Genomic DNA, 25,120 nt, shown 5'->3' with positions numbered 1-25,120 from the left:
TTACAGTTCTTATCGTTATTTATACAGTCTTGAGTTTTGTATCTCCCCATATTTTAGGAATTGATCTGCTAACAATTCCTCGATACAATGCTTGTGTTCTGACATCGTATTGTACAGAGTAAAGCACAGTGTTTCCTGTGTTATTGATAATGTTAATAAAAGTTAAATTTATAAAAAAAAAAAAGGTTATATGAAACAGCCTTTGTGTAATTTTTAAATTAATATCAATAATCTGTTCTGTTCTTCTCCATTGTAGGATTTAAGCCCGATGAAGAGATGAGTGAAGTCTTTAAGACAGAATTTCAAATGAGACTTCTATGGGGAAGCAAAGGCGCCCAAGTCAACCAAGCTGAAAGATACCAAAAATTCAGCCAAATCTTAACAGCCTTGTCTCGGAAATTAGAACCACCACCATCATCATCTTCTTGAAACCAAACTGTGCTTAATCTTTGCCGTATGAGATATAGACTGATTCCAGACTTTAGCGGTTTGAGCTGTTTTTTTGTGAACAGCTTGCTGTATATGTATAATGTATATTTTGCCTTTTCGTTTTTAAAGAAACTTTTATTAGCAAATTATTTATTTAATATTACTATCAATTTGATCTCGGTTACTAATTGTGTAGTAGCACATTGGACAAATGCAGTACTTAAAGAGAAGAACCTGTCTTGTGAAGAAAAGAAAAAAAAAAAAACCCCCACAACCTACAGATATTGCTTGTAGGTTAATAGAGCTCTGACTCTGATGCCCCACTGCCGGAGCGCCCAAATTTAATTTCCTCTCGCCAGCAGAGCTCTCAAATCTAATTTCTTCCCGGCAAATGGGACTCTGTGCAGTGGCCGAGCAGCGTCAGAACTTTAGTAACCTAAACATTAACCCCATATCTGTAAGCTAATAGCATTTTTTTTTCCCTTCCCCCATGACAGGTTACCTTTATATGCATAATAGTTATAAAAACATTTTTCTCAAATTCTCACTCTTCACAACAACCAATTAGTCTTTATTTAAATTAAAAAAAAAACTGCATGAATAAGTTTTCTTAAAACAATTTTTATACAGAAAGCCCAGAAGTGCACACGTTATTCATGGATAAAATCAGGCCGCCACCTGTTCTGTAAATAGAACGGCCATTAACGACGGTTCTACGCAGATGATACCATGGGGAAGGACAAGAGTGATAGGTTTTCATTTTTATTCCATGAAAATATTGATCAACAATGTATTTAAAACAAGAAAAAGAAAATGTGCACATGAAAGAAAACTAATGCACTGGGACAAAATAAAACCATTATTAAGACCACGCTCTGAATGTTTCATAATATGTGAGATACGCACTTCATTAAACACAGGAATCTGAATACATGAACTACAACCTATAGCACCGTATTAAGAATGAGTGTACACTAAGACTAAACTGTATATTAGCTAGTGTGCATCACAGGAAACTTATTTAAAGGTAAAGTTTAATGTTTTTATATTTCAAAAAGTATTAAATTGGCCACCAGAAGCTCTTTACCATCAACTAGATAAGTAAAAGGGTGAAGGTGGCCATATACACTTGGCTCACATGAAGTGTTCAAAGAGGAGAGTATATATCCCATATTGGACCGCGAAACACGGATGTGTGAACTGGCCGCGTACGGACTGGGATGTATGATGCCGCTACGGTCACCTGATTCAAACTCAACAGCTTCATATATGACTGATGTCAGGTTAGGAAACCCACTGCCAAGTCCGTATTCTGTCCGCAATAAACTGATGTATGAACTGGCCCGAGCAAAAACTAGCAGCATCCTCGTTCAGCTATCTGTCCCAACTTCCCTATAGAAAAGAATGAGCAGGGTAATGTTTGTGCGTTTTCAATGGGTAGATGGAAGAAGTGAACTTTCTCCCACAGAAACAAATGGGTCAGGAACTGCAGAACCTTCTTGAATACCCCATACACATAAGATATTCAACAGACCTTGTTATACCTTATACGACTGCTGGAAACCTCTGGTTGTGGCTTATTTTTAGGAAGAACCAAAAGATCAGTGTTCATATTCAAAATGCCTGACCTTATTCTCCTCCCCACAACTTCTGGGGGTTGGGAATAGCCATCAACATTATGTGATTTGTGGGTTATGCCGAAAGCAGACGATTTGGGCAACTTTTTACTCCAAAGCATGTGAGTAAGGCTATGTGCGCACGCTGCGTTTTTTTTTTTTTGACGCTGCGTTTTTGGCCGCTAAAAACACACAAAAACGCACCTGCATCGAAAAACGCATGCGTTTTTACCGCGATTTGGTGCGTTTTTGATCTCTGCGTTTTGCCAACAATGCATTGCATGGGCGGAAAACGCAGAAAAACGCAGGAAAGAATTGACATGTCCATTTTTTTTTCAAGCTCAAAAACGCAGCTTAAAAAAAGAGTTGTGTGCGGACAGCAAAAATGAAAACTCAGACTTTGCTGGGGAAGCAAAGTCATGCAGTTTTGAGGCCAAAAACGCACCCAAAAAACGCGCAAAAACGCACGGTGCGCACATAGCCTTAGTGTTGAGTGAGTAGTTGACTATTTGTCCTCGCTCTGCTGTTAGCGAGTACTGTTCGCTACTCAGATTAAGTTAGATGAAGGGCACAACCCATTAGGATCTCCCAGTATACGTACCGTATAACCATATGAAACAAAAAGAAAAAAGTATACTCAACAGGGATTGTTCTCTTAGCCAGAGAAATGTGTTTTTGATATGTCATTACAATAAAGGTTTTTTTTGGATTTTTCTATATAATGACTCATTGGTGATCCCTGTTGAGTATACTTTCTTTTTAAATCATACTGTCCGCTACTCGCATATTCTTTACGAGTAGCGGGCGCAATGTAAGTCAATATCAAGTATTTCCCAAGTAGCAAGTAACCCGAAAGCAGTACTATTCGCTACTTGCACGAAAAATAAGGCTTTCAGGTTACTCGCTACTTAGCGAGTATTTTCCATTGATTTACATTACACCAGCTACTCGTAACAAATATGTGAGTAGCGGACATTACTCGCTAACAGCATAGCGAGTATGAATAGCTAACTACTCGCTCAACACTAATGTGAATGTCAAGGTAGACAAAAACCCAGAGGATGTGATCAGGTCAAAGCTCCAGCAAAATGCAATAGCAGGCATGTGGATGAAAATGTCCAAAGTTTTGTTTTTTTTTGTACAGCAATTGACCAATAGCGAGTGTTTTAAAACCCACAACAAGTCAATTTCTTGTGGAGATTTTCATGGGAGGATTTCACCCTTTCAATCTAAACAAGATAAAATCTGCACTGATTCTAAATATGTAAATGTGTTGCCATGAAGAAAAGAAAAAAAAAAAATCTACTGCCTGTGGGCTTACCTTAATAGGACAGCTTTTAGCACTTCTGGTGAACCTCAAGTAATAAAAGTGAACTTCCCCTTTAACTTATTCCCCATTTAATAAAAAATAGTTTGACAAAAACAAGCAGCCCAGAGCACCGCAGCTAAGCAGAATTTCAGCTACATGTGGTGTTAGGCAAAAGGAAATCAGTCTCAAAAGGGACCATCAGACCAAAATGATTGGTCAAACCAAGCACAGGCGCTTGGTACAGCATGGTGGGGCCAAACATTTACATGCACCTTCCATCTGCTAGTTTTCCCCTCCATCTCCACCCTCCAGTCTTCTTTGATTGACAGCTCTGGCTTTATAGAAGCAGAGAAGGGAGGAGCTGGTTGGAAAACATGTCGGTGGGAAGGTGAACTTATATGTTTGTCCCCTCCATGCGCCTGTACTTGGTTTGAAGAGTCATACTGTACTGACAGAGTCCCTTTAAATTAAGTATATATACCGGTAATTAAATATTACTACTTTGTTTAAGTGCTACAAAGGCCCAGAGCATTGCAAGTTCTCTCTCTGACTCATTCTTGAAGCAGTGTGATAATTGAGCAAGTTTTGAAATACTCAGATTTGCGATACTCTCAACGAGTACGGTCTACTACTCATGTATGCATTCCGAATAGTGTGTGCAATGCAAGTCAATGGGGGAAAACTCGCAATGTAACGAGTAACCCAAATGCTGTACTATTCGTGTGAGTAGCAAATAGTGTGGCATTCGGGTTACTCGTTACATTGAGTGTATTCCCCATTGACTTGCATTGCACACACTATTCGGAATACATACGCGAGTATTAGACAGTACTCGTTAGGTGTATCGCAGATCCAAGTATTTCAAAACTCGCTCATCATTAACTAGGATATATGCATACATTTCTGTACAAGCATATACTGGAGTGAGGAGAATGAATAAATAGAGCGATCAGTCGACACTCCTGTAATATTTCTGGCTAGAAATAGAGCATGAAATTGGCGGCGCGGGTCGTAGAGGTCATTCGGGTCTCTGCAGATGTAGGGTCCGCTCATGCAGGTTATAACATCAAACTGGATCGGGTTGCTTTGGGGTTCACAATTTTTGTCAGTTATTTAGAAAAAGAAGTGTAAATGAAATCTAAAGGGAAGACATCTGGGTATTGGAGGAAAATGGGTGAAACATCCAGAAGAAAAAGTCTTGAGGTTTTTTTGTTTGCTTTATGATGGGTTTTCTGAAAAAATAAACCTCACCCATCTTAAATTTTTTTTTATGCCTAAAAATAAAGAAATTAAGTGTCAGATTTTTGCTCATGGCCATGAAAGGAACCAGAGAAACTGCATGGTTATCACTGTGCTGTAGAAGAGTGATGAAGAGCCAGTACACTGGATATAAATTGCAGGAAAACCACCAAATAAACCACTTTCCATTTATATTTGGTGTATTGAATAGTCTTCACTCTTCAGCAGCGCAGTGATAACGACGCAGTTTCTCTGGTTCCTTTGCATTGCTACGCTGATTTGTTCCACAGCTTCTTACTTACCCTAAGGCCGGTTTCAGACGTCCGTGTTTAATCAGGTACCAGTCACACGCATGGTTATGGTCACACGTATGACATCAGTGTTTGCATACGTGTGACACGTTCCGGGTAAAACACGTGTCTCTGCAATGAAAAGATGTTCTATATTTATCTGTATCCAGCGATGCTGTCTCCAACTCTGCTGCCTCCCGCTCCTGACCCCGGCTCATTATTTTCATTGATTATTCACTGCCCGAGGATCTGGAAGCTGGACAGAGCATCACGGGGACAGCACCGCCAGGGACATCGCCAGTGACAGGTGAGTATACAGCAGTTTGTGCAGTGACATCCAGGGAGTCATCGGAGTTCCCAATTAACTCTCGAACCTCTGGAAGTCACCATTGTGACACTCACTGTAGCGCAGTTGTCGCAGGGGTTTCATCAGGAGGTAATCAGCGTTCATTGGGAAATCCAATGACCTCCTGGATGTCCCTGCACACACTGCTGGCAGGATACTCACCTGTCACTAGCGATGTCCTCGGCGGTGCTGTCTCCAGCGCTGTCACCGCGATGCCCCCGCTCCTAGCTGCTCATTGCGGTGAATAATCAATGAAAATAATGAGCGGGGGTCAGGAGCAGGAGGCAGCAGAGCCAGAGAGCATCGCTGGAACAGGTAAATCTAGAAAATCTTTTTATTTAAAAACCCGTGTTTTCTCCGGCCCATGTCACACTGATGTCACACGGATCACATCAGTGTGCGGTCCGTGTGACACCCGTGCTGCCGGAGGAAAAACGGGCATGGTTCCGTGTGAAATAGCGGGGCCACACGGTCCATGTGAAAACACAATAGGGTAACATGGGCATGTGTGACATCCGTGTTCAAAACGGATGTCACACGTACCTAAAACACGGCCATCTGAAACCAGCCTAACCCTTACTTACTAACCCTCCTCCTGCACATTCAGCCTACCAGATCCCCTCCTGGCTGCTCTCCCACCTCTGCAATTGCTTGCTCTGTTGTGTACAAACTTGTACCTGCTGCCATCTCTAACCACGAGCGAAGGGAAGGTGGAGCAAGTTAACAGCAACTACGAGAATTCTGCTGCCTGTCATGTCCGAAGCATCAGCACAGCCAGCTAGGTACAGGAATAGCACAGGGTGTATAGTGTGTATAGTAATAATAAAAAAAAAATTGTTTATATATAAAAACAAAAAACACAAAACTGTGCAAATATGTCTATAACCGTTAACCTTTTATTGCCAAGGATATTCACATTATCTCATGACTAGGGTTGAGCGAGTAGTTGACTATTTGTACTCGCTATGCTGTTAGTGAGTACTGTCCGCTACTCGCATATTCGTTACGAGTACCAGGCACAATGTAAGTCAATGGGAAATACTCGCTAAGTAGCAAGTTAGCCGCACGAAAAGTACATCTTTTGGGTTACTCGCTACTTAGCGAGTATTTCCCCATTGACTTACATTTTGCCCGCTACTCGTAACGAATATGCGAATAGCGGACAGTACTTGCTAAGAGCATAGCGAGTACGAATAGTCAACTACTCGCTCAACACTACATTACTTTAACCACTGCTTAGATATTTAAAAGGTAATATTCTGGGTTTTATTGTGATACAAAAGATTACCAAGCTTAATATTCTCTGCAATATTCAGAGCATTAGATATGCTTGGTCATTGATGATGAGGTTTGCGCACATGTCAGGAGGAATTTTGCTCCACTCCTCTTTGCACATCATTTCTAAATCATTAAGATTTTTGAGGCTGTTGCTTGGCATCTCAGAGCTTCAGCTCCCTCCATAAGTTTCCTATGGGATTAAGGTTTGGAGACTGACTAGGCCACTTCAGGACCTTAGTGTGCTTCTTTTTGAGCCACTCCTTTGTTGCCTTGGCAGTATGTTTTGGGTCATTGTCATTGTGGAAGACCCAGCCACAACCCATTTTTAATGTTCTGGTGGAGGGAAGGAGGTTGTCACTCAGGATTTTACAGTATATGGCTCCATCCATTGTCCCACTGATGCGGCGAAGTAGTCCTGTGCTCTTAGCAGAGAAACACCCCCAAAACATAATGTTTCCACCTCCATGCTTGACAGTGGGGGACTGTGTTCTTTGGGTCATAGGCAGCATTTCTCTTCCTCCAAACACGACAAGTTCAGTTAAGGCCAAAAAGCTCAATTTTTGTCTCATCCGACCACAGCAGCTTTTCTCAATCACTCTCAGAATCATCCAGGTGTTCATTGGCAAACCTCAGACTGGCCGGCAAGACATGTGCCTTCATCAGCTGTATGACTTTGCGGGCACTGCAGGATTTTAAGCCATTATGGCGTAATGTGGTACCAATGGTTTTCTTTTTGACAGTGGTCCCAGCTGCTTAGAGATAATTAACAAGTTTCCCCCATATAGTTTTAGGCTGATCTCTCATCTTCATCATGATCCTGGATACCCCACGAGGTGAGATTTTGCATGGTGCACCAGATCAATGTCGATTGACACTCATTTGGCATTTCTTCTATTTTCTTACTATTTCACCAACAGTTGTCTTCTCACCCAGCATCTTACTTATGGTTTTGTAGCCCATTCCAGCCTTGTGCAAGTCTATGATCCTGTCTCTGACATCCTTAGAAAGCTCTTTGGTATTGCCCAAATTGCAGAGGTTAGAGTGTGACTGATGTGACAATTTATGACATCTGTCTTTAATAGACATTCCTAATCGCCTCATTACCTCTAAGTATCTGTAGGAGCCAGAACTTATAATGGTTGTTAGGAGATCAAATACTTATTTCTCCGGAAAATGCAAATACATTTACAGTATATAATTTATACATTGTGATTTTCTGGATTTTATTTTGGATATTCTCTCACTGTTAAAATTAACTTACTCTTAAAATTATAGACTGTTTATGCCATTATCAGTGGGCAAACTTACAAAATCAGCAAGGGATCAAATAATTACCTTATTTTTCACTTTATAAGACGCACTTTTGTTCCCCCAAATTTTGGGGGAAAGTAGGGGGTGCGTCTTATAATCCGAATATACGGATTATATACTGCTGGGTCCAGGGGAGGTGGGGGCCGCTCTGGAGCGGTGCTGGAGGCTGGTAGAGGCAGGTGAAAGCTGCGGGTGGCAGAGTTAGATCTCCTGCTCCCGCTCATATAATATGCACAGCTGCTGTCCATCACCGTGGTGCTGAAACCGCACCGCAGCGATGGGCTGGGGGAGCGGTGCATATAATATCTGCCTGTGTTTCCCTTTCATCGCACATGCCCCCCTGTGTTAGATATGGCCCCCATACTGCTGCCCATAGTAAAAAAAACTCTTTTCTCACCTCCTCCTGTGTGTCTCCCCGGTCTCCCTCCTGCTGCTGTGATCAGGCAGAGATATCTCTGCTGTGCCGATCACATGACCGCACCGAGAACCAGGAAGTGCAGGAGGCCGGAGCTCAACCGCACGGAGGGAGACACGAGGGAGGACAGTGCTGGAGAAGATAAGGAAAGAGTTTATTTTACTAAAAGCAGCAGCATGGGGGCGATATCTAACACAGGGTGATGTGGGCCGTGTGGCAGCCACAGGGGGCCATGTTCCAGCCATAGAGGACATGTGGCATCACTGGGGGCAGTGTGTCAGCCACAAAGGGCCGTGTACCAGCCATAGGGGACATGTGGCATCACTGGGGGATGTGTGCCAGCACAAGGGTGCTATATTCAATATAAGGTGGCCATATCCAGATTAAGCGGGCTAATTTTAGGATGGGGGGGGCTATGAGTGACATATACCCTATATGATTTGTTAGACAGACACTGGCATTATAAGACGTACCCCATTTATTAAAAAATTCTCTATTCCTTCACCAAATTTGGGGGTGCGTCTTATAATCAGGTGCGTCTTATAAAGCGAAAAATACGGTATTTCCTTCACTGTAAATCAAGATATCCTGCTAAAGGGAACTTTAGAGAACAAACAAAAAAAAAAGTGCCACCGAAGTATTCTTGTGAGATATTCTGTACCGTGCAATTGAGTCCATGACTCTATATAAAATGCAATTGAGGCTAGTCTTCCACGCAGCTGCAAATCCACCAACGTGGCAAATTGATGGCCACAATTTTTGCAGGTTAAATTGCGGAACTACGCATCTGCCACTGAATGCACACACGGTTTGGGCACCGTGCGGCCGCTGCAGTGTGATGACCACACCTTAGATCTTAGACAGTGGCCTTGTCATCTTTGGTCACTAAGGATCAATTTTTTTTTTTTGGGTTAAAAGAGGTTTTAACGAGCAGTAAGGCTGCTTTCACACATCCGGCTTGAGCTCTGCGGCTCAATCCGGCTGTGCAATCTATGCAACGGATGCGGTGAACACACCGCATCCTTTGCATAAGTTTTTCCTTTGCGGCCAGTCCGGTTTTTGCCGCTTGCGGCATGCTACTGAGCATGCGCAGTGGCAAAAACCGCATGCGGCGGCCGGATGCGGTTATTGCCGCATCGCGCCGCATCCGGCCGCCATAGGCATGCATTGAAAAATGCGCCGCATTGGCCGAATGCGGCGCGGTTTATTTTGCCGCACGAAAAAATGTGCCAGGCAACGTTCCATCCGGCCGCATCGGCTAAATCTGCCGCATGCTGCAAAAACCGGACGGAACGCAAGGCCATGCGGCACAATGCGGCACTAATTAAAGTCTATGCAGAAAAAACGCAACCGGCAGCAAAAAAAAAAATGGTTGCGATTTTCCTGCAAAGTGCCGGAGTGTGCCGCATTGCAGAAACCGGAGGTGTGAAAGCAGCCTAAGACAACATTCTCTTCAAACAAAAAAAAGCACAATCTGGTTTGGAAATGGGATTTGTGTTCCCGCCGCAGCTGAAAATCCACTCAAGCGCTCTAGGGCCCAAAACTGAAGAATCCATTTGTCTTTCCCAACAGAATAAGAAAAAGGGGAAATAAAACAGCATAAGAAATGTGTATTAAGCTGCACCATAGTGTGAGACAAACCTTACACAATACGCTGTTTTAATAGTAATTTAGCAGTTTATTTAAAACGCCAGGGCGCCAGTATTTGAGCTAAAAATACGCTTTGCTGGCTACTACATGATAAAAAAAAAAAAATAAAATCATACATTATTTTTTAATACATCCAATAAAACATTAAGCCAGGTAGTGTTCTTTACACACACACATACATTAATTCACAAATTTGGATAGAGACTAGTGATTAAAGTGGTCTCAGACACCTATATGTACATTATAAAACAGATCAGCAATACACCTGTTTATAAAAGAAAAAGTGCACAGAATTATTAAGTATTACTGTCATTTTTATCAGGTTCATACAATAAAAAGATTGCCTGGCAATAGCTTTAACATTGCAATAAAACGGACTGATAACTTCCTAATCCCCCCTCCCCCCCCCCACAAAAAAATAAAAATACACTACAGTCCTAAAAACAATCAACAAAAAATACAATGATTGCGTTACATGGTCTTGATTCTAGCTTGGTCTATGCAGAATATACAACCATGAAGAAGAGGAAAAAAAAAAACACCTACGATGGCTGCGTCGGCAGCTGTGGCACAGTAGACATCCCCAGTGAATGAAGGATGGAATCAATCACCGAGGAGGAGAAAAAGGGAGGATGCAAAAAAACAGCTCTTCTCAAGGCCTATCCTCAGAAAACCAACTAGTCGTAAAAACCAGACATTACAACTAGCCGCGAGGAACCAAAGTTTATATATCAATTGGTCCGCGTAACGGGCAAAATATGATCTTAAAAAGGTCATTCCCTGAGGACAGGATTATAAATCGTTGAGCCAAAGCCAATTAATAACTATGGAATATTGATCTGGTAGCGAAACGTTGGCAACGACCTCCTAGGCACTCCAGTTTAAGGCAGCGTCTGAATGGAAAGTAGTCAGGGTGGTCTTCAGAACATTGAAAGTCTTCGGTCTTTGGCCCGTTGCTCTGTGCCCCGCGCAGAATGGTCTTCAAGATCACGGAGCACTACTGTAACCAGATTTCAGAAAGTTCTCTTGCTCATAAATGGTGCAGATAATACAGACACGTGGAAGGGGACTTATGTCCAAAACAAAAACTGGAATGTAAAAAGTTATTGGAAAAGATGGACAGTCGTAGCAGCGAAAAAAAACAAAACAAAAAAAAAACCATGAGAGCGTTGGCTTGGAAATATTTAGTGATCAGTAGACAAAAAAAAAAAAGGAAAATAGTGGTTATGACAGGGAGGCAATCAGGCTGTACAGACTGGAAGAAAAGATAAGGTGAGAAACATGTTTCATGCAAATCTAAAGGGTTAGGGTCGAGAATGTAGATGGCACAGGCAGACACCGGCAATAAGCCTTGATATGATGTAAGGAGGAAGCCAAAAACACTCTAGTGAATATCTGCAGAGCTGCACGGATGACGGGACCAGTTGGGGGTGATCAGGGAGGGTCGTGTAAACATTGGAGGTGTCAATTTAGAAAATTAAGGTCTTAAGAAAAAAATCAAGGCCATATAATCATTTGAAGAAAAAGTGCAAACATTGAAACCATCATGGTACATTATCTTATGAAGCGTCGGCCACCATGTGATGTAGACCATCTTATGAAGCGTCGGCCAGCATGTGATCTAAACCATCTTATGGAGCGTCGGCCAGCATGTGATCTAGACCATCTTATGGAGCGTCGGCCAGCATGTGATATAGACCATATTATGGAGCATCAGCCACCATGTGATAGACCATCTTATGCAGCGTCAGCCACCATGTGATATAGACCATATTATGGAGCGTCGGCCACCATGTCATGGATGAACTTTCCTATTAGAGCCATCAAGGTGCAGAAGCATACAACATTCACTAGTTTGTTTTCCAGTTTACGTCATCAATTTGTAAAATAAGGATGGAATGATGTATTTGTGGCAATGAGATGCGTTTCTCGTTGGAAGCAGAAACTACACCGGTCGTAAAAAAAAAAAAAATTAAAGAAAAAATTCAGGGCGCCTGGAAGTTAGTGAACATGTATGTATCATGCGTTCATGCGTGTTGCTGCTCTCACATGTGTCCCCCGGCCTAAAACCCTCCCCTTAAAAGAAGCTGCATGTAAACGCCTTCCACATCTCGCCCAGATTCACAGACACCCTCTTCAGGAACCTGCAGTCCGAGAGGAAAAAACAGAGAAGAGGACAGTTATCAGGGCGCTAAATAGGGAGATGGCAGACATTTATATTTATCAAAATATAAATCAAATAACGGAGAATTACAGCTCTATGGAGTAATATGTCGTATGAGATTAACCAGAACTGAAGTATGGACGCAATGTTAGTATCTGATATACCACTGCTCGTCTGAGTCTGTAGTATTCAGTATTTACATAATTACTTATAGCATACGTTTCCATAATGTCATAGTATATCACTAGAGTCTGCTGTCAATTAGTCATGGGGGTTCTCTGGGACCACCACAAAATGAAGAGGAAGCAGTGCAGGGGCGTAATTTACTATGTTTCCCCTTCACAGCATGCCCATTGATGTGAATGGGGTCCGGGGAGCAGACAGGGACAAAGTGCAACACCAAGGTCCCTTTATTCCGGAATCAGAACATGATGGCATGTCCTAGCAAAATTTTATCAGTTTATTCCTTCATCTGATGTAATAAATATATAAATTTAACAAACTGCAAACTTCAGTTATGTCCATACAACATATTAGCACGTGTACCTTTTTTTTATCTGCACAAGTCCAAAATTTTTGCTGAATAATTTTCCAGTGTATCTTTATATGGGTTTCATCAACATATTTTCCATTGCAAAGCCTCAAATTCCCCTTTTATTTTTTTTCACAGCTACAAAATTTAAAAAATTTGTCAGCATAGAAGTTCCTTTAACAGTTGTAAACCTGTTTGGAGACCATCAGATGGCACATGAGGGCCGAGGTAGGAGACCAAAAAGTTGCAAAGGATTCATTAAGAACATACAATTCTGGCTGCCTTTCGCCACCATTAGGGCTCATAGGAGAGACATACAGAGCCATATGCTTTAGTCGACCAGCTGAAGGCATCCATATTATGAATTTACTTCCAATAATAAAGAAGGGGATTTGTGGTGCTGTAACAGAAAGACCTTAAAAGGGATTATCCAGTGAAAACAAATCCACAAAATAGGTGCTAAGTTATTGATCGGTAGGGTATGACTCCTCGAATGATCATCAGGATGGTGTAGATGGCGCGTGCTAGATCACTGCTCCATTCAGTCCCTATTGGGCTGCCGCATGCTGCACTTGGTTCTTCCAGCAGCTCAGAGAATGAATGGCTCTCTGGTTGGGATCTGACCTGTCGCTCCATTCAATGTCTATCGGGCTGCCGCATGCTGCACTTGGGTCTTCCAGCAGCTCAGAGAATAAATTGCGCTCTGGTTGGAATCTGACCTGTCGCTCCATTCAGTCCCTACTAGGCTGCGAGTGCTGCCCTTGGTTCTTCCGGCAGCTCCGTAGAGAATGGATGGAGCTCCATTTGGGCATCTGACCCACTGCTCCATTCAGTCCCTATTGAGCTGATGAGTGCTGCACTTGGTTCTTCCAGCAGCTTGGTAGAGAATGGATGGCTCTCCGTTTGGGCCTCTGACCAGAGGCTCCAATCAATCCCTAGTGAGTTGATGCATGATGCACTTTGTTCTTCCGGCAGCTCTTTAAAGAATGAATGGTTCTCCGTTTGGGCCTCTGACCCGCCACTCCAATCAGTCCCTAGTGAGTTGACAAGTGCGGCATTTGGTTCTTCCGGCAGCTTGGTAGAGAGTGAAGGGCGCTCCGGTTGGGCATCTGGCCCGAGGCTCCAATCAGTCCCTAGTAAGCTAATGCATGATGCACTTTGTTCTTCCGGCAGCTCCGTAAAGAATGAATAGTTCTCCGTTTGGGCCTCTGACCTGCCACTCCAATCAGTCCCTAGTGAGTTGACAAGTGTGGCACTTGTTTCTTCCGGCAGCTTGGTAGAGAGTGAATGGCGCTCCGGTGGGGCATCTGACACACCGCTTTATTTTACAATGTCGATAAAAAATGTCCTGTCAGAGGTAAAAACCTGTTTTACTAAATTGGTGTGGTTGGAACCCCATCCCTTCAATCAGTACGTTGTCACCTATCTTGGGGATCGACTTGATTTCACTGGACAATCCCTTCGACCCTTACAAGACTACATCATGAAATTAGACCGCAACATATTTTAGTAGTCAGATAAAAAAAAAATTAAAAAACCAAACGGTAGGTACACTTTATAGATATTAACATGATCGTACTTTCACTCTAAGCGGTACATTGATCACTGAGAAAATCTTTGCCGTGACAGCAGAGATTGTGAAATATATCAAAGCAAACTTGCACCATCTAGCGTCGATATTCTAATCTTTCCTACCGAATTTGAGCATGCAAATTACCAAATCGTGCATCTGCCGTAGCTACCAAAGTCACGACATGCTACTCCAGTCTGTGTACTAACCATTGCTTAATATCTTACCACACCACGGAGCCAAGCATCAAAATTAAAGAGCAAAACCAGACACGGCATCCAAAAATTTCCGTAAGAAATTGGATTTATTGTATCGTGGTCAAATAGATTTTTTTTATTATTCAGAATATATTGGCTTAGAGTAAAAGAAATGAAACAAATACGCTGCAAAAATAAAGTCCAGGTACTCCAGGTATAAAGAACTTCCAGATTATCGCGACTCAATGTATAAAGCAAACGTATCCCCGGAATAAGACCTGCACCATAACAATGGCGGCTAGAGGATATGAGGACAAAGGTGCGTCATTAAACCACAGATCTGAGCAGTATTATACAAATATTTGGTCATACACCACAAATTCATACAAACATGACGTCCCTGGGGATAAAAATTGTAAAAATTCTTGATATTTTGGCTCAGTATTTCGTCCTTTATATCACAATAAATGTAAAAATAAGGAAGCAGATAAAGTGTGACATTTACCCGCCCCATACATATATAAATATACATCTAGAGAGGATACAAAAAGGATAAAAGGATTTCACAAATGGATTGTGTATTAAAAGCTGATAAAATATAACACTTTCTGACTCGTCATAGCTTCACCCAAAAGATAAGAGAAGTAGAAAACATTCTGTAAAATATTATTCAATGTACAGACATAACACACATTGGGATGTAAGGCAAACGGAAGGGGACGGGCTCCTCTCTCCAGGTGTCTTATGTCAGAAAAACCTCTAAATATCCCGCTGTGCCCACACAGTGACCAATATCCGCCAGGCACCAAAAATTATCCTATTCGCATTCAAGTTTCTCCCGATCAGCAAGACCTTTCCTCCATCTTGCTTTGACCAATCTCTGGTGTACTTGTGTAGCTTAGATATAGGTTACTGCACCTTTACTGTTTTTCTCTAGAGTAATATCTATGTATGACGTGGGCACGTAGCCTTCCTCGCCGTTCTGCCGTCTTGCTCTTGTCCAGCCGTCGCCTTTATCTTCCTCGATAATGTACATTACTTCTCCTTCTTTCATAGCCAGGGTGCCTTCATTATTACCTAATTGTGAGATGTAAAGAGAATTTTAAATGCCAAAATCCTATCCAGCAATGAAACAAGAAAATGATTGCAAACAATATAAACACAACACAAAAAGAAACATAAAAAAACGGGCAACAATTTAAAACAAATCACAATGTTACAACCGGGGATATCTTACACCATACTGCCCTCTGGAGGGGAATGGTTGTAGTGTTCCAAGAGGAGCCCTTACTCACCAAAACATCTATATCATATATATATATATATATCATATATATATATATATATATATATATATATATATATATATATATATACACACGCAATCAAAATTATTCAACCCACATTGCCCATTTATAGACTGTTTGCAATAAACCAATAAAACAAGAATTTACAAAAAAAACAAACAAAAAAAACAACTAAGAGAGTTATTCAAATTCAGCACAAAATGCCATTTTTTTTTTTGGGGGGGGGGGGGGGGGAGGGGGGGTTTGACTACTCCAGTCTCAGCATTATCTCAGGGCACATAATTGCAAATCAGGGGTCGTCTAAAGCCTAAGTAATACAGCTGAGCAATGGCTTCATTTCATCAGGTGTGCTTGGGCTAAAGCACATCAAATACCTGGACTGGTCAGGCGGATGTTGACTGATGTTTCTTGGCCCCTTAGAGATACTGCTAAGTTAAGAGAGTGAACACAACAGCGGACATTATCATGGGAAGAAGCCAAGGACTGGGGACATTTCTTACAGACTTCGAACCAGGATGGGGACTTTATTATAGGAAGGGGCCCAAGATGGAATTAATTTCTTACAGGATGAGGGCCAGGATGGATGAAATTATTACAGGTAGGTAGCAGGACAGAAAGCCTTATACCAGGATGGGGCCCATTATAGGTGACATGAGTAAAGAATGGAGGACAATACAAGAAGGGGCCCATAATAGGGGAATATTATTACAGGATAGGGGCCAGGACAGATAATAGTATACCTGGATAGGGCCCATAATGGGTGACATGAGGACAGGAAAGGCCCAAGACTGGAGACATTACTAGTAGGGGCCCATGATACGGGACATTACAGAATGAGGGCCAGGATGAAAAACATATCACAGGAATAGACCCATGATTACAGGAAGGGGCCAAGATGGAGGACATTACTACATGGGGGCGAACATGTCTTTATAGGCTCTAGAACGCTGCAAGAGACCAAATATCTGACCAGCATGCAGGTTGGAGCATAATGGAATCTAGTTACTAAAATGTTCTAGCCTTTTGATTAGAATGAATTTAGGTTTCCCACAGGCAGGTGTTTTCTACCAACACATTACACAGCAATTAATCTGCAGTATCCCATACATAACATTGCCCCTAAATAGCTATATTTTCCGTGCATATTTGCAATGTCCCATCCTGCTTCCAAGCAGGCTGGCTGATACAGCTAGACAGATACCACATACATACCATCAAATGGATAGATTGCTTTACAATGCCCAATGGCTGGGAGGGGATCGTCATCGTCAAACTCGTCATCAAATTCTGTATGAACTACAGGCTGAGGTTGGATTCTGCTTTCTTGACTTGCATCTTCTGTATAACTTCCTTCCGGACTGTAAAAAGACACAGACGACCACATGTCAAGGGGCCACGTGGGCAGACACCATACAGATAACACCAAGCAGCAGTGAGACCCCATAACTGGCAGACCACAGATGGCGTCAGGTAAGAGGAGGCTCCCAGAGCTCTAGTCTAACAGCAACAGATTAGAAAAGTTGACGATGGACCTGTTCCTACAAATCGATTTGCAGCAATTTTATTTATTAATCATCCTGTGCACAGGTGACTATAGTTGTTCATGGTCATCTTTACGTTACGGGTGGGGTTTCCAGTTTTCAGACCTAAACCAAACTAAGTTTCTGACATCTGGATGACATACAAGCCTAAAACTGGAGAAGACCTTTAAAGAAGTCTCAGTAAACCCTGAACCAAACCCCTAGCTACGATAGCTCGTAAACTTCTATTACATAAAGGGCAGATTACAGAATAAAACTTCTGCTCTTCTTTCGCCTAGTCTCTGTGGTACAGTAGGGGGATTCCATGCTGCTGCTATTTATGACAGTTCCCAGCCTTCAGATCTGCACCCAAAACCCCCTAATGCCAATCCTTATGTAGATCAGTCTCCACAATACAAAATCCTGCGGTACTAGAGGGACGTTCCACAGATATACTCATCTACTTCAGTTTGTTTAAAAATGGAGATTCCACACTGAAAATCATCTTACTTTGTAGGCACATGTAGGTTTCCAGTAATAGAAAAGTGTTTAAAGGATTGTCCCCAATTCAAAAACTGATGAACTATCGCTTAATTGTGGCATCACTGTGATTTTGGGGGCTTTTCCCTGCTGGTCAGGAAAATGCAGCACTGCCAGCTGAAAGATGGGTTTTGGTTTCATTCTGGGGATTTCTGGGGGCTGTAAAAGGGCAAAATAAAAAAATTGAAGTGGTCTTGGGTGAGAAAACCATTATAACCGTCGGATGGGATTAATGTCCCTGACAGGCGCTTCTCTTTTATTTTCATTTCTCCCTCCTCACCAGATTTTTAGGAAATCCCCTCTCTCCAGGTAGTCTCCTGGCTCTAGCTGCTGTGTGAAACCTGATACCACAGTTGGTCTGCAGAGCTTCAGGAGGGCAGATATACCTGTGCTGGCTTCTCAGGCTCATTGTTCCTGACCACATCACACTTTATAAAGGTTGCTCTTGCTCTTTGCACTGCAAATGTGTTTCTTTTGGGGAAACTTCAGAATCTAATTCTGAATAATTATGTGTGTAACATTTTAGGTGTCTTAAAATTATGTTTTTTTGACAAATTTTTCTCTTTTTAATAACCTTTATGTGTTTATAACTGGGGGCTATTTGGTGGCAGTTTGGAAATGTGTGTATTTCAGAGTTATTACTTTTATGTAATAGTAATGGGTTTGTTTTGCACCTGATAATATGTAGTCTCTTTTATTGCATTCCTATGAAGGTCTCTGATCACTTTTAGATCACTGAAATTGCAAAAATTAGATATTATAGGTATTTTTCTAGCCTGCGCCTGACAGGCACATTATTCCCAAACTCATTATTAAAGATTATGTTCCCACCAGAGGGTTAAGCTCCTTCACAGTCACCGGCCTACATCTACAATTTGTGGCTTTACTGAAAATTTTAGTTTGCATATCAGGATTTGCAGGTTACGAAGTGAGAACAGCCATTGCAGCTTCTAGTCCCAATAATGACCTCTCTCTTCCTTGTGCCACTAGGTGATTGGCCTCGGCGCTGTGTCTCCGCTCACTTCTCTGTGATACTTTGCCTTCCACTTCTGACAGCCAGGCCTGAAAATGGGAGAAAGATATTACTGCTAAAGTTAAAAGGATCTTTAAACAAACTGGAAGACAAAAGAAGTGAAAATAGGGTCTTATCCGAGGGGTGTTATGGAAGAACAACACTGAGGGTGCTCACCTTGAGGGGTTGTGTGAGTCACAACTACTAATGTCAAAATGGCTGCAGCAGGCCTACGGGGGAGCCAGATAAATCGCGTAAGAAAGGGTCAAATACTGCACCACCGAAGTAAGGCACAATCCTGAGAATTCTATTCAGTGACTATGCGTTTCAGAGACATTTTTCTCCTTCAGGAAGAAAAAAAAAATAAATAAATCACAGATGTGATTTTTGTCCTGAAGGAGAAAGAAACTAGTAGATGAGATTTTTATTTTTCTTGAAGGAGAAATATTTCTCCGAAACGAGTAGAAATAAAGTCACTGAAAAGAATACTCTGGATTGTTCCTTACTTTAGCAGCGCAGCATTTGACCGTTTCTTATGCGATTTATCTAAAAAGGACCTTGTAAGGCTGCAGTAATACATATTTATATACATACATATTTTTTATATCATACACACTCACACTTTAACTATTTGCAAAGTGCCGTGAATTTTTTTTACACTTAATTATGGAGCCATATTTGTGATGTAATAAAACCTTTGCTACCGACAAAAAACTCGACGTGACTTAACAAAAATTGCAGCCATTTATACATGTAAGAGCAGTATCAATATTATAATTCCTTGCCATAGCTGTAGTTCATTACCAAGACATTACAGTGGAACCTTGGTTAACGAGAACAATCCGTTCTGGGAGTGTGCTTGTTAACCAAGTTACTCATTCAGCAAAGCAAGATTTCCCATAGGAAATCATTGCAATGCAGACAATTCGTTCCACATCTTGTTAAATGTCCCATCCTGGTCCCCTATTGTGCCATTCCACACACGCACAGAAACGCGCGCGTAGAGACACACACGCGCGCGCGCGCAGAAACACACGCGCGCAGAAACACATTCACATATTCTCACATTACCTTCCGTTCCACCGCCGACCTCCTGGATCTTGTAGTTCGCCGGTACAAGATGTGTATCGGGTAATCATCGCGACGAGGGAGGAACGTCCGCTGCCAGAGCGCTGACGTCAAAGGCAAGAGCCACTTGCCTCTGATTGGTCAGCACCCTGACTGAGTAGCGGCTGACAGAGGAAGTTCCTCCCTAGTCGCGATGGTTACACGATACACACCCTGTACCGGCGGACTACAAGAACCATGAGGCCGGCGATGGAACAGAAGGTAAAGGGAGCATAATGTGTGTGTGTTTGTGCATGCTTGTGTGTGTTTGTGCGGACTGCAAGAGCGGGTTAGAGCGCGGTGAATGTACGGAACCGGAAGTGTGTGCCGTGAGTATTTTGCTCGTACGGCAAAGCTTGCTCGTAAACTGAGTTAAAATTTACAGCAAACTTTGCTCGTTAAGCAAAATACTTGCTAACTGGGTTACTCGTTAAGCGAGGTTTCACTGTAGTGGTTTACGTTTTAATTTTTGCTTTTTTTATAGACTTTTTGCATTTCTTTTACTCTCTGGAGTACTTGACCTTGCAATCTTTTGATAACTTCAATAATGAGCTGCAATATTTTGCTGACAGGGAGACAATAAAGTCCTTCTACACAGTAGTCTGGGGGTCTTTGTTTGGCCCTTTGCTGCCAGAGGAAACCCTTGTTATTGGTCACACTGCAGAGGTCCTGATGAACTTATAGAGCGAAACACTTCCCCAATCGCAGTAAAATCATGTGATCAGTACTGACTGCGGCATCTGAGGAGTTAAATGCAAGAGATTGGCCATAGCTGAAAGTAACATGACATCCAATGCGGATGGGTGAGTCCCTAGATGCAGATTTTGTAACTGGCTCTACAGGAACGATATGCGGTGAGCACCACAAATGTACGTGGTGACGCTAGAAGACGTTAGAAACCACTTTAAGATGCAGATTCTGCTTTTATGTATTAATTATTATTACACTGACCTCATTTTTGTGTATTTCCATTCGAAGCTTCTCAATATTACCCATGGTTTCTGATATTTTTGGTTGCAAGCTGCTGGGGTCTCCCATTTGTGGACTCTTCTCATATACATCTTTCATTTTATTCAAGGCTTCTCTATGGAAAGAAAAAAATCAAAGATGAGAAATTTCTCAATGAAATGACCTAAGTGCACATATAGCTTCTTTAAAAGATCCAGTCAATGCCGATAATGGTCTTAATATATATCTTCATAGAGGGTGAGGCAACGTATTACTGATGGGAGGACCAAATGACACCATAATCTTTAAACCCAAAAAACTATACAATTTAGGCTAAACCCAAAAAATCCAAAAGGCACAAAAGCCATTAGGTGTTGGACCTTGCCCAAAAGGACATGAAGAAATAGTGAGAAAATAAAGATAGCATTATAACAGATGGATTTATTAAATACCGTATTTTTCGGACCATAAGACGCACTTTCCCCCCCCCCCCAAATGTTGGAGGGGAAAGTGGGGGGTGCTTCTTATGATCTGAATGTAGGGCTGCGCGGAATGAGGGTGCTGCGGTGGAGCGGGTCATCGGGGGCACGAGCAAGCTGCAGCAGCGCCTGCCGTGACCACGTGGACCCACTCATTTAATATGCACGCCCATCCTCCCGCCCATCATCTCAGCGCTGACAGGTGGGCGGCATGATGGGCGAGGGATAAACAGCCGGCCCACACGATCACCCCTGGCAACTACAGCCTGGAGGAGTGATCATGTGCGGCAGTATTCACTGCCCCCCGTGCATCATCATCAGCGCGGGGTGCAGTGAATCAGTACACTCACCTGTCACCGTTCCCCTGCAGCACCGCGATCTCCTCCTGGCTGCCGGCGGCCGCTGAGTGGAGCCGTCCACGTTCCCCTGTAGCACCGTGATGTCCTCCTGTCTGTGCCGGTGGTCGCTGAGTGGAGACTAGCGGTGTGCACAGCGATTACGTCATCGCTGTGCGCACGTGTCTACACGCAGCCGCCGGCAGCCAGGAGGACATCGCAGTGCTGCAGGGGAACGGGGACGGCTCCTCAGCGGCCACCGGCAGCCAGGAGGAGATCGCGGTACTGCAGGGGAATGGGGACGGGTCCACTCAGCGGCACTGCCGCTGACCCAGACGGGAGGAGGAGCGATGCTGCAGGGAGTGAGGTAAGGTGAGTATGAATGTTTATTTTTTTTATGTGCCACAGTATGCGAGCCGTATACCAGCATGGGGGTGTATAGCAGGATGGGGGTGTATTATGAGCAGGATGGGGGTATATGAGCAGGATGGGGGTATATTATGAGCAGGATGGGGGTATATTATGAGCAGGATGGGGGTATATTATGAGCAAGGATGGGGATATATGAGCAGGATGGGTGTATATGAGCAGGATGGGTGTATATGAGCAGGATGGGTGTATATGAGCAGGATGGGTGTATATGAGCAGGTTGGCAGTATATAGCAGGATGGGGGCTATATACTGTATATACAAGGCATGAGGATCATTACCAGGATGGGGTATCTTAGTAGAGAATTTGGAGACATTACTCCCATAACAGTGTCAACAGCAGATCCTCGCCCCATAACAGTGTGTCATGACTCCATTTTTTACTTAAAATTTTATTTTCCTATTTTCCTGCTCTAAAACCAGGGTGCGTCTTATAGTCCGGTGCGTCTTATAGTCCGAAAAATACGGTAATTACATGATGACAAAAAAGAATCAATACTAAAAAAGAGCAAATAATAAAGACAAGCATCAGGGAAGAAACCAGGTTATCTAGGGGTCCACAGAAAAACAACAAGTCTCTCTAAGATAGAGGCATAAATGCTCCTTTAACTCCTTTTTTAACTAGTTCTCTGGCATAGACAAGAATAGTAAAGGTTATGAGTATATGAAATCAATATAATTGTACATGTTCCAATAAATACTGAAAGTAACACTCTATAGTAATAAATGAGGCCACACTAACGACAAACCGAAACATCTCTATATCCCATAATGGTAATACAAAGTAGAGGGCAATAAATATATACATAATAAATTGAGACCTGGTGCGAAACTGGGGTAAAGGTCTGACACTGGCTCCTTGACGCGCGTTTCACCAACAGAGGACTTTGCCCTTTACCAGTCTCTCTTTACAGTATTTTTAGCTACTACACAGAATGTCTCAAGGCATGTGTTATCTTCAGGCTTATTGCCCTCTATGTTCTACTACGGTCATGTGGTATTTTATTTATAGTACTCTTTTATATAGCACTTTGTAGACATCACTGTCCCCTGTCCCCATTGGGGCTCACAATATAAATTCCCTATCAGTATGTCTTTGAAATATGGGAGGAAACCCAAGCAAAGTCATACTGATAGGGAATTTACATTGTGAGCTCAAATGGGGACAGTGATGGTGGTATGCAAAATATTGAAAATAATATGCAAAATTAAGTATACAAAATAATAAACCACCTCCCTTCACAGCTGATTTTCCGCTGGAAATGAACCAGTTAGTCCTCCAATGTCAAACATATGCCAATAATAATACATTGGCCCGATATACAGGTGATATAATTGCCTGTGATCTCCAACAGCTACAAATATTCATTTCCTGGGATAACCTCAACATTCTTTAAAGGGAATCTACCAGCAGGATTTTTTTCTATCAAATCTGAGAGCAGGCATGACGTAGGGCGCAGTGGCTCTGATCCCAGCACTTAGTCAAATATTGAGTTTCTTGCTGGAGTTTTGATAAAATTATTACCTGCTGCAGATCTACCAGTTCTCCTGGTTACCCCACCCACACCACTGACTGGCAGCTTTCTGTGTACACTGTGCATAGGCAGAAAGCTGCCAATCTGTGGTGGCAGCGTGGGTATACAGAGCTCATGAATGTGGAGGATTACATGGCAAGTCCTCTAAAAGTCTCCTGCTGATTTTATTCAAAACTACAGCAGGCAGCCCAGTGACACATCGCTGGCATCAGGGTCTCTGCCTCTTACATTATGTTGATCTCCTGGTAGAAAAACATGGTGACAGATTCTAGTTAAGAGCACATAAACCTTTGCACAGATACAATATGGTTCTCTTAATGAGTAAAGCACTGAAACTGTTTTAACAGGTCTTTCTCCATCGTTTCATTGGGGGACACAGGACCATGGGTTATGCTGCTGTCACTAGGAGGCTGACACTAAGTAAACAGAAAAAGTTAGCTCCTCCCCAGCAGTATAACCCCTGAGCCAGAGGCGGACTCAATCAGTTTTTTGCTTAGTGTCGTAGGAGGCTGATGTGGGCCGACTGGGCCCTCTTCAGCCACTTGATTTTTTGCGTATATTTTTTTTATTTTTCTCTCGGCGACGCTCGTCGCTCTCATCTGTTGGAATTCTCTTTTTCTGCAGGTATCATTTCTCTACCTCAGCTCTCGCAGCCCGTGTGGGTACCACTCCCCTGGGTCGCAGAAGCTTGAGTCGTTGGGCCCTCTCCCCCGTCCAATTCCACGGTACCACTCCCGGGTTGACACGCGGGGCTAATCCTTCCTGGGCACCTCCTATTCACCCTGCGGTATCACCCCAAAGGGTGCAAGGGGCATACAGCAGGGACTGGACCTCGCAGCGCGTCTGGATGATGATGGGGCCCGCAGCGCTGCTTCACTACAGGGGGCTCCCTGCCCCCACCGGCGTCCACCTCCCTGCCTTCCTGCCTCATTCTTCTGCGGTCCGCAGCCAGTCCTCCGGTGTGCGGAGCACACGGACACAGGTGCAGAGCTCCACGCCTGCACACTGGCAGAGGCTACGCCGCCGACCAGGTAGGACACCCCCTCCTACCTTCCCCCAGGCGGTTACAAAATATAGGCCCCGGCCCGGGCCTACTAACCGGGCGCCCCGGCCACGTCCTCTTACAGCGCTGGAATCCACACAGACGGCCGGTGCACGGACGTCGCTGCCGCGCCGCCGCCCCCACAGGTAGAACCGCCGGTTTCTACATTACCCTGCGCTGGCTGCTTCTATTAGGCTCCGGCTTGGGCCTAGTCACCGGACGCCCCGGGCCGCATCGGGCGACAGCGCACGCACTGCCGACATCCGGTCTTTGCAGCTGCGCCGCAGCCACCGTTCGCTGGCAGGACAGCCGGCCGGTATCTTCCATGTTCCGGCAGCCTTCAAAATTTAGGCCCCGACTTCGGCCTTGTCCCCGGCGTCCTAGGCCCGCCTCCTGCCGCAGCGCGATTGGACGCCGACCGCTCTGTCTCCACCCTCCTCCCAGCCCCAGGCATCACAGGGGTGGGCGGTGGCGGTTCTTTCCCGCTCTCCTCGCCCCCCCCCCCCTCCCCCCCTCCAGC

The 25,120-nt window shown here is 43.5% G+C and overlaps 2 protein-coding genes across 6 annotated transcripts in view; one reads left to right on the top strand and one right to left on the bottom strand.

Moving 5' to 3' along the window:
* Window positions 1-1,300, top strand: part of BCAR3 (BCAR3 adaptor protein, NSP family member) — a 143,774-nt gene extending 142,474 nt beyond the window's left edge. For all 3 annotated transcript variants that reach the window (XM_075322348.1, XM_075322351.1, XM_075322350.1), the window contains one exon: window positions 257-1,300. In XM_075322348.1, the coding sequence (XP_075178463.1) occupies window positions 257-429 (173 nt within the window). In that variant the 3' untranslated portion in view covers window positions 430-1,300. The remainder of the gene's footprint in view (window positions 1-256) is intronic.
* Window positions 1,301-11,083: 9,783 nt separating this feature from the next.
* FNBP1L (formin binding protein 1 like) overlaps window positions 11,084-25,120 on the bottom strand; it is a 169,651-nt gene continuing 155,614 nt past the window's right edge. For 2 of the 3 annotated variants that reach the window (XM_075322345.1, XM_075322347.1), the window contains 4 exons: window positions 20,784-20,916; window positions 18,681-18,775; window positions 16,866-17,011; window positions 12,038-15,423 (listed from right to left, as the gene is read on the bottom strand). In XM_075322345.1, coding sequence (XP_075178460.1) covers window positions 15,245-15,423; window positions 16,866-17,011; window positions 18,681-18,775; window positions 20,784-20,916 — 553 coding nt within the window. In that variant the 3' untranslated portion in view covers window positions 12,038-15,244. The other variant, XM_075322346.1, reaches the window with a different exon arrangement.

The sequence above is a fragment of the Anomaloglossus baeobatrachus genome, chromosome 8 (assembly GCF_048569485.1).
Source record: "Anomaloglossus baeobatrachus isolate aAnoBae1 chromosome 8, aAnoBae1.hap1, whole genome shotgun sequence".
NCBI classification, from domain to species: Eukaryota; Metazoa; Chordata; class Amphibia; order Anura; family Aromobatidae; genus Anomaloglossus; species Anomaloglossus baeobatrachus.
Note: the sequence above shows the minus strand (reverse complement) of the source record. Positions and strands in the feature narration are given on the sequence as shown.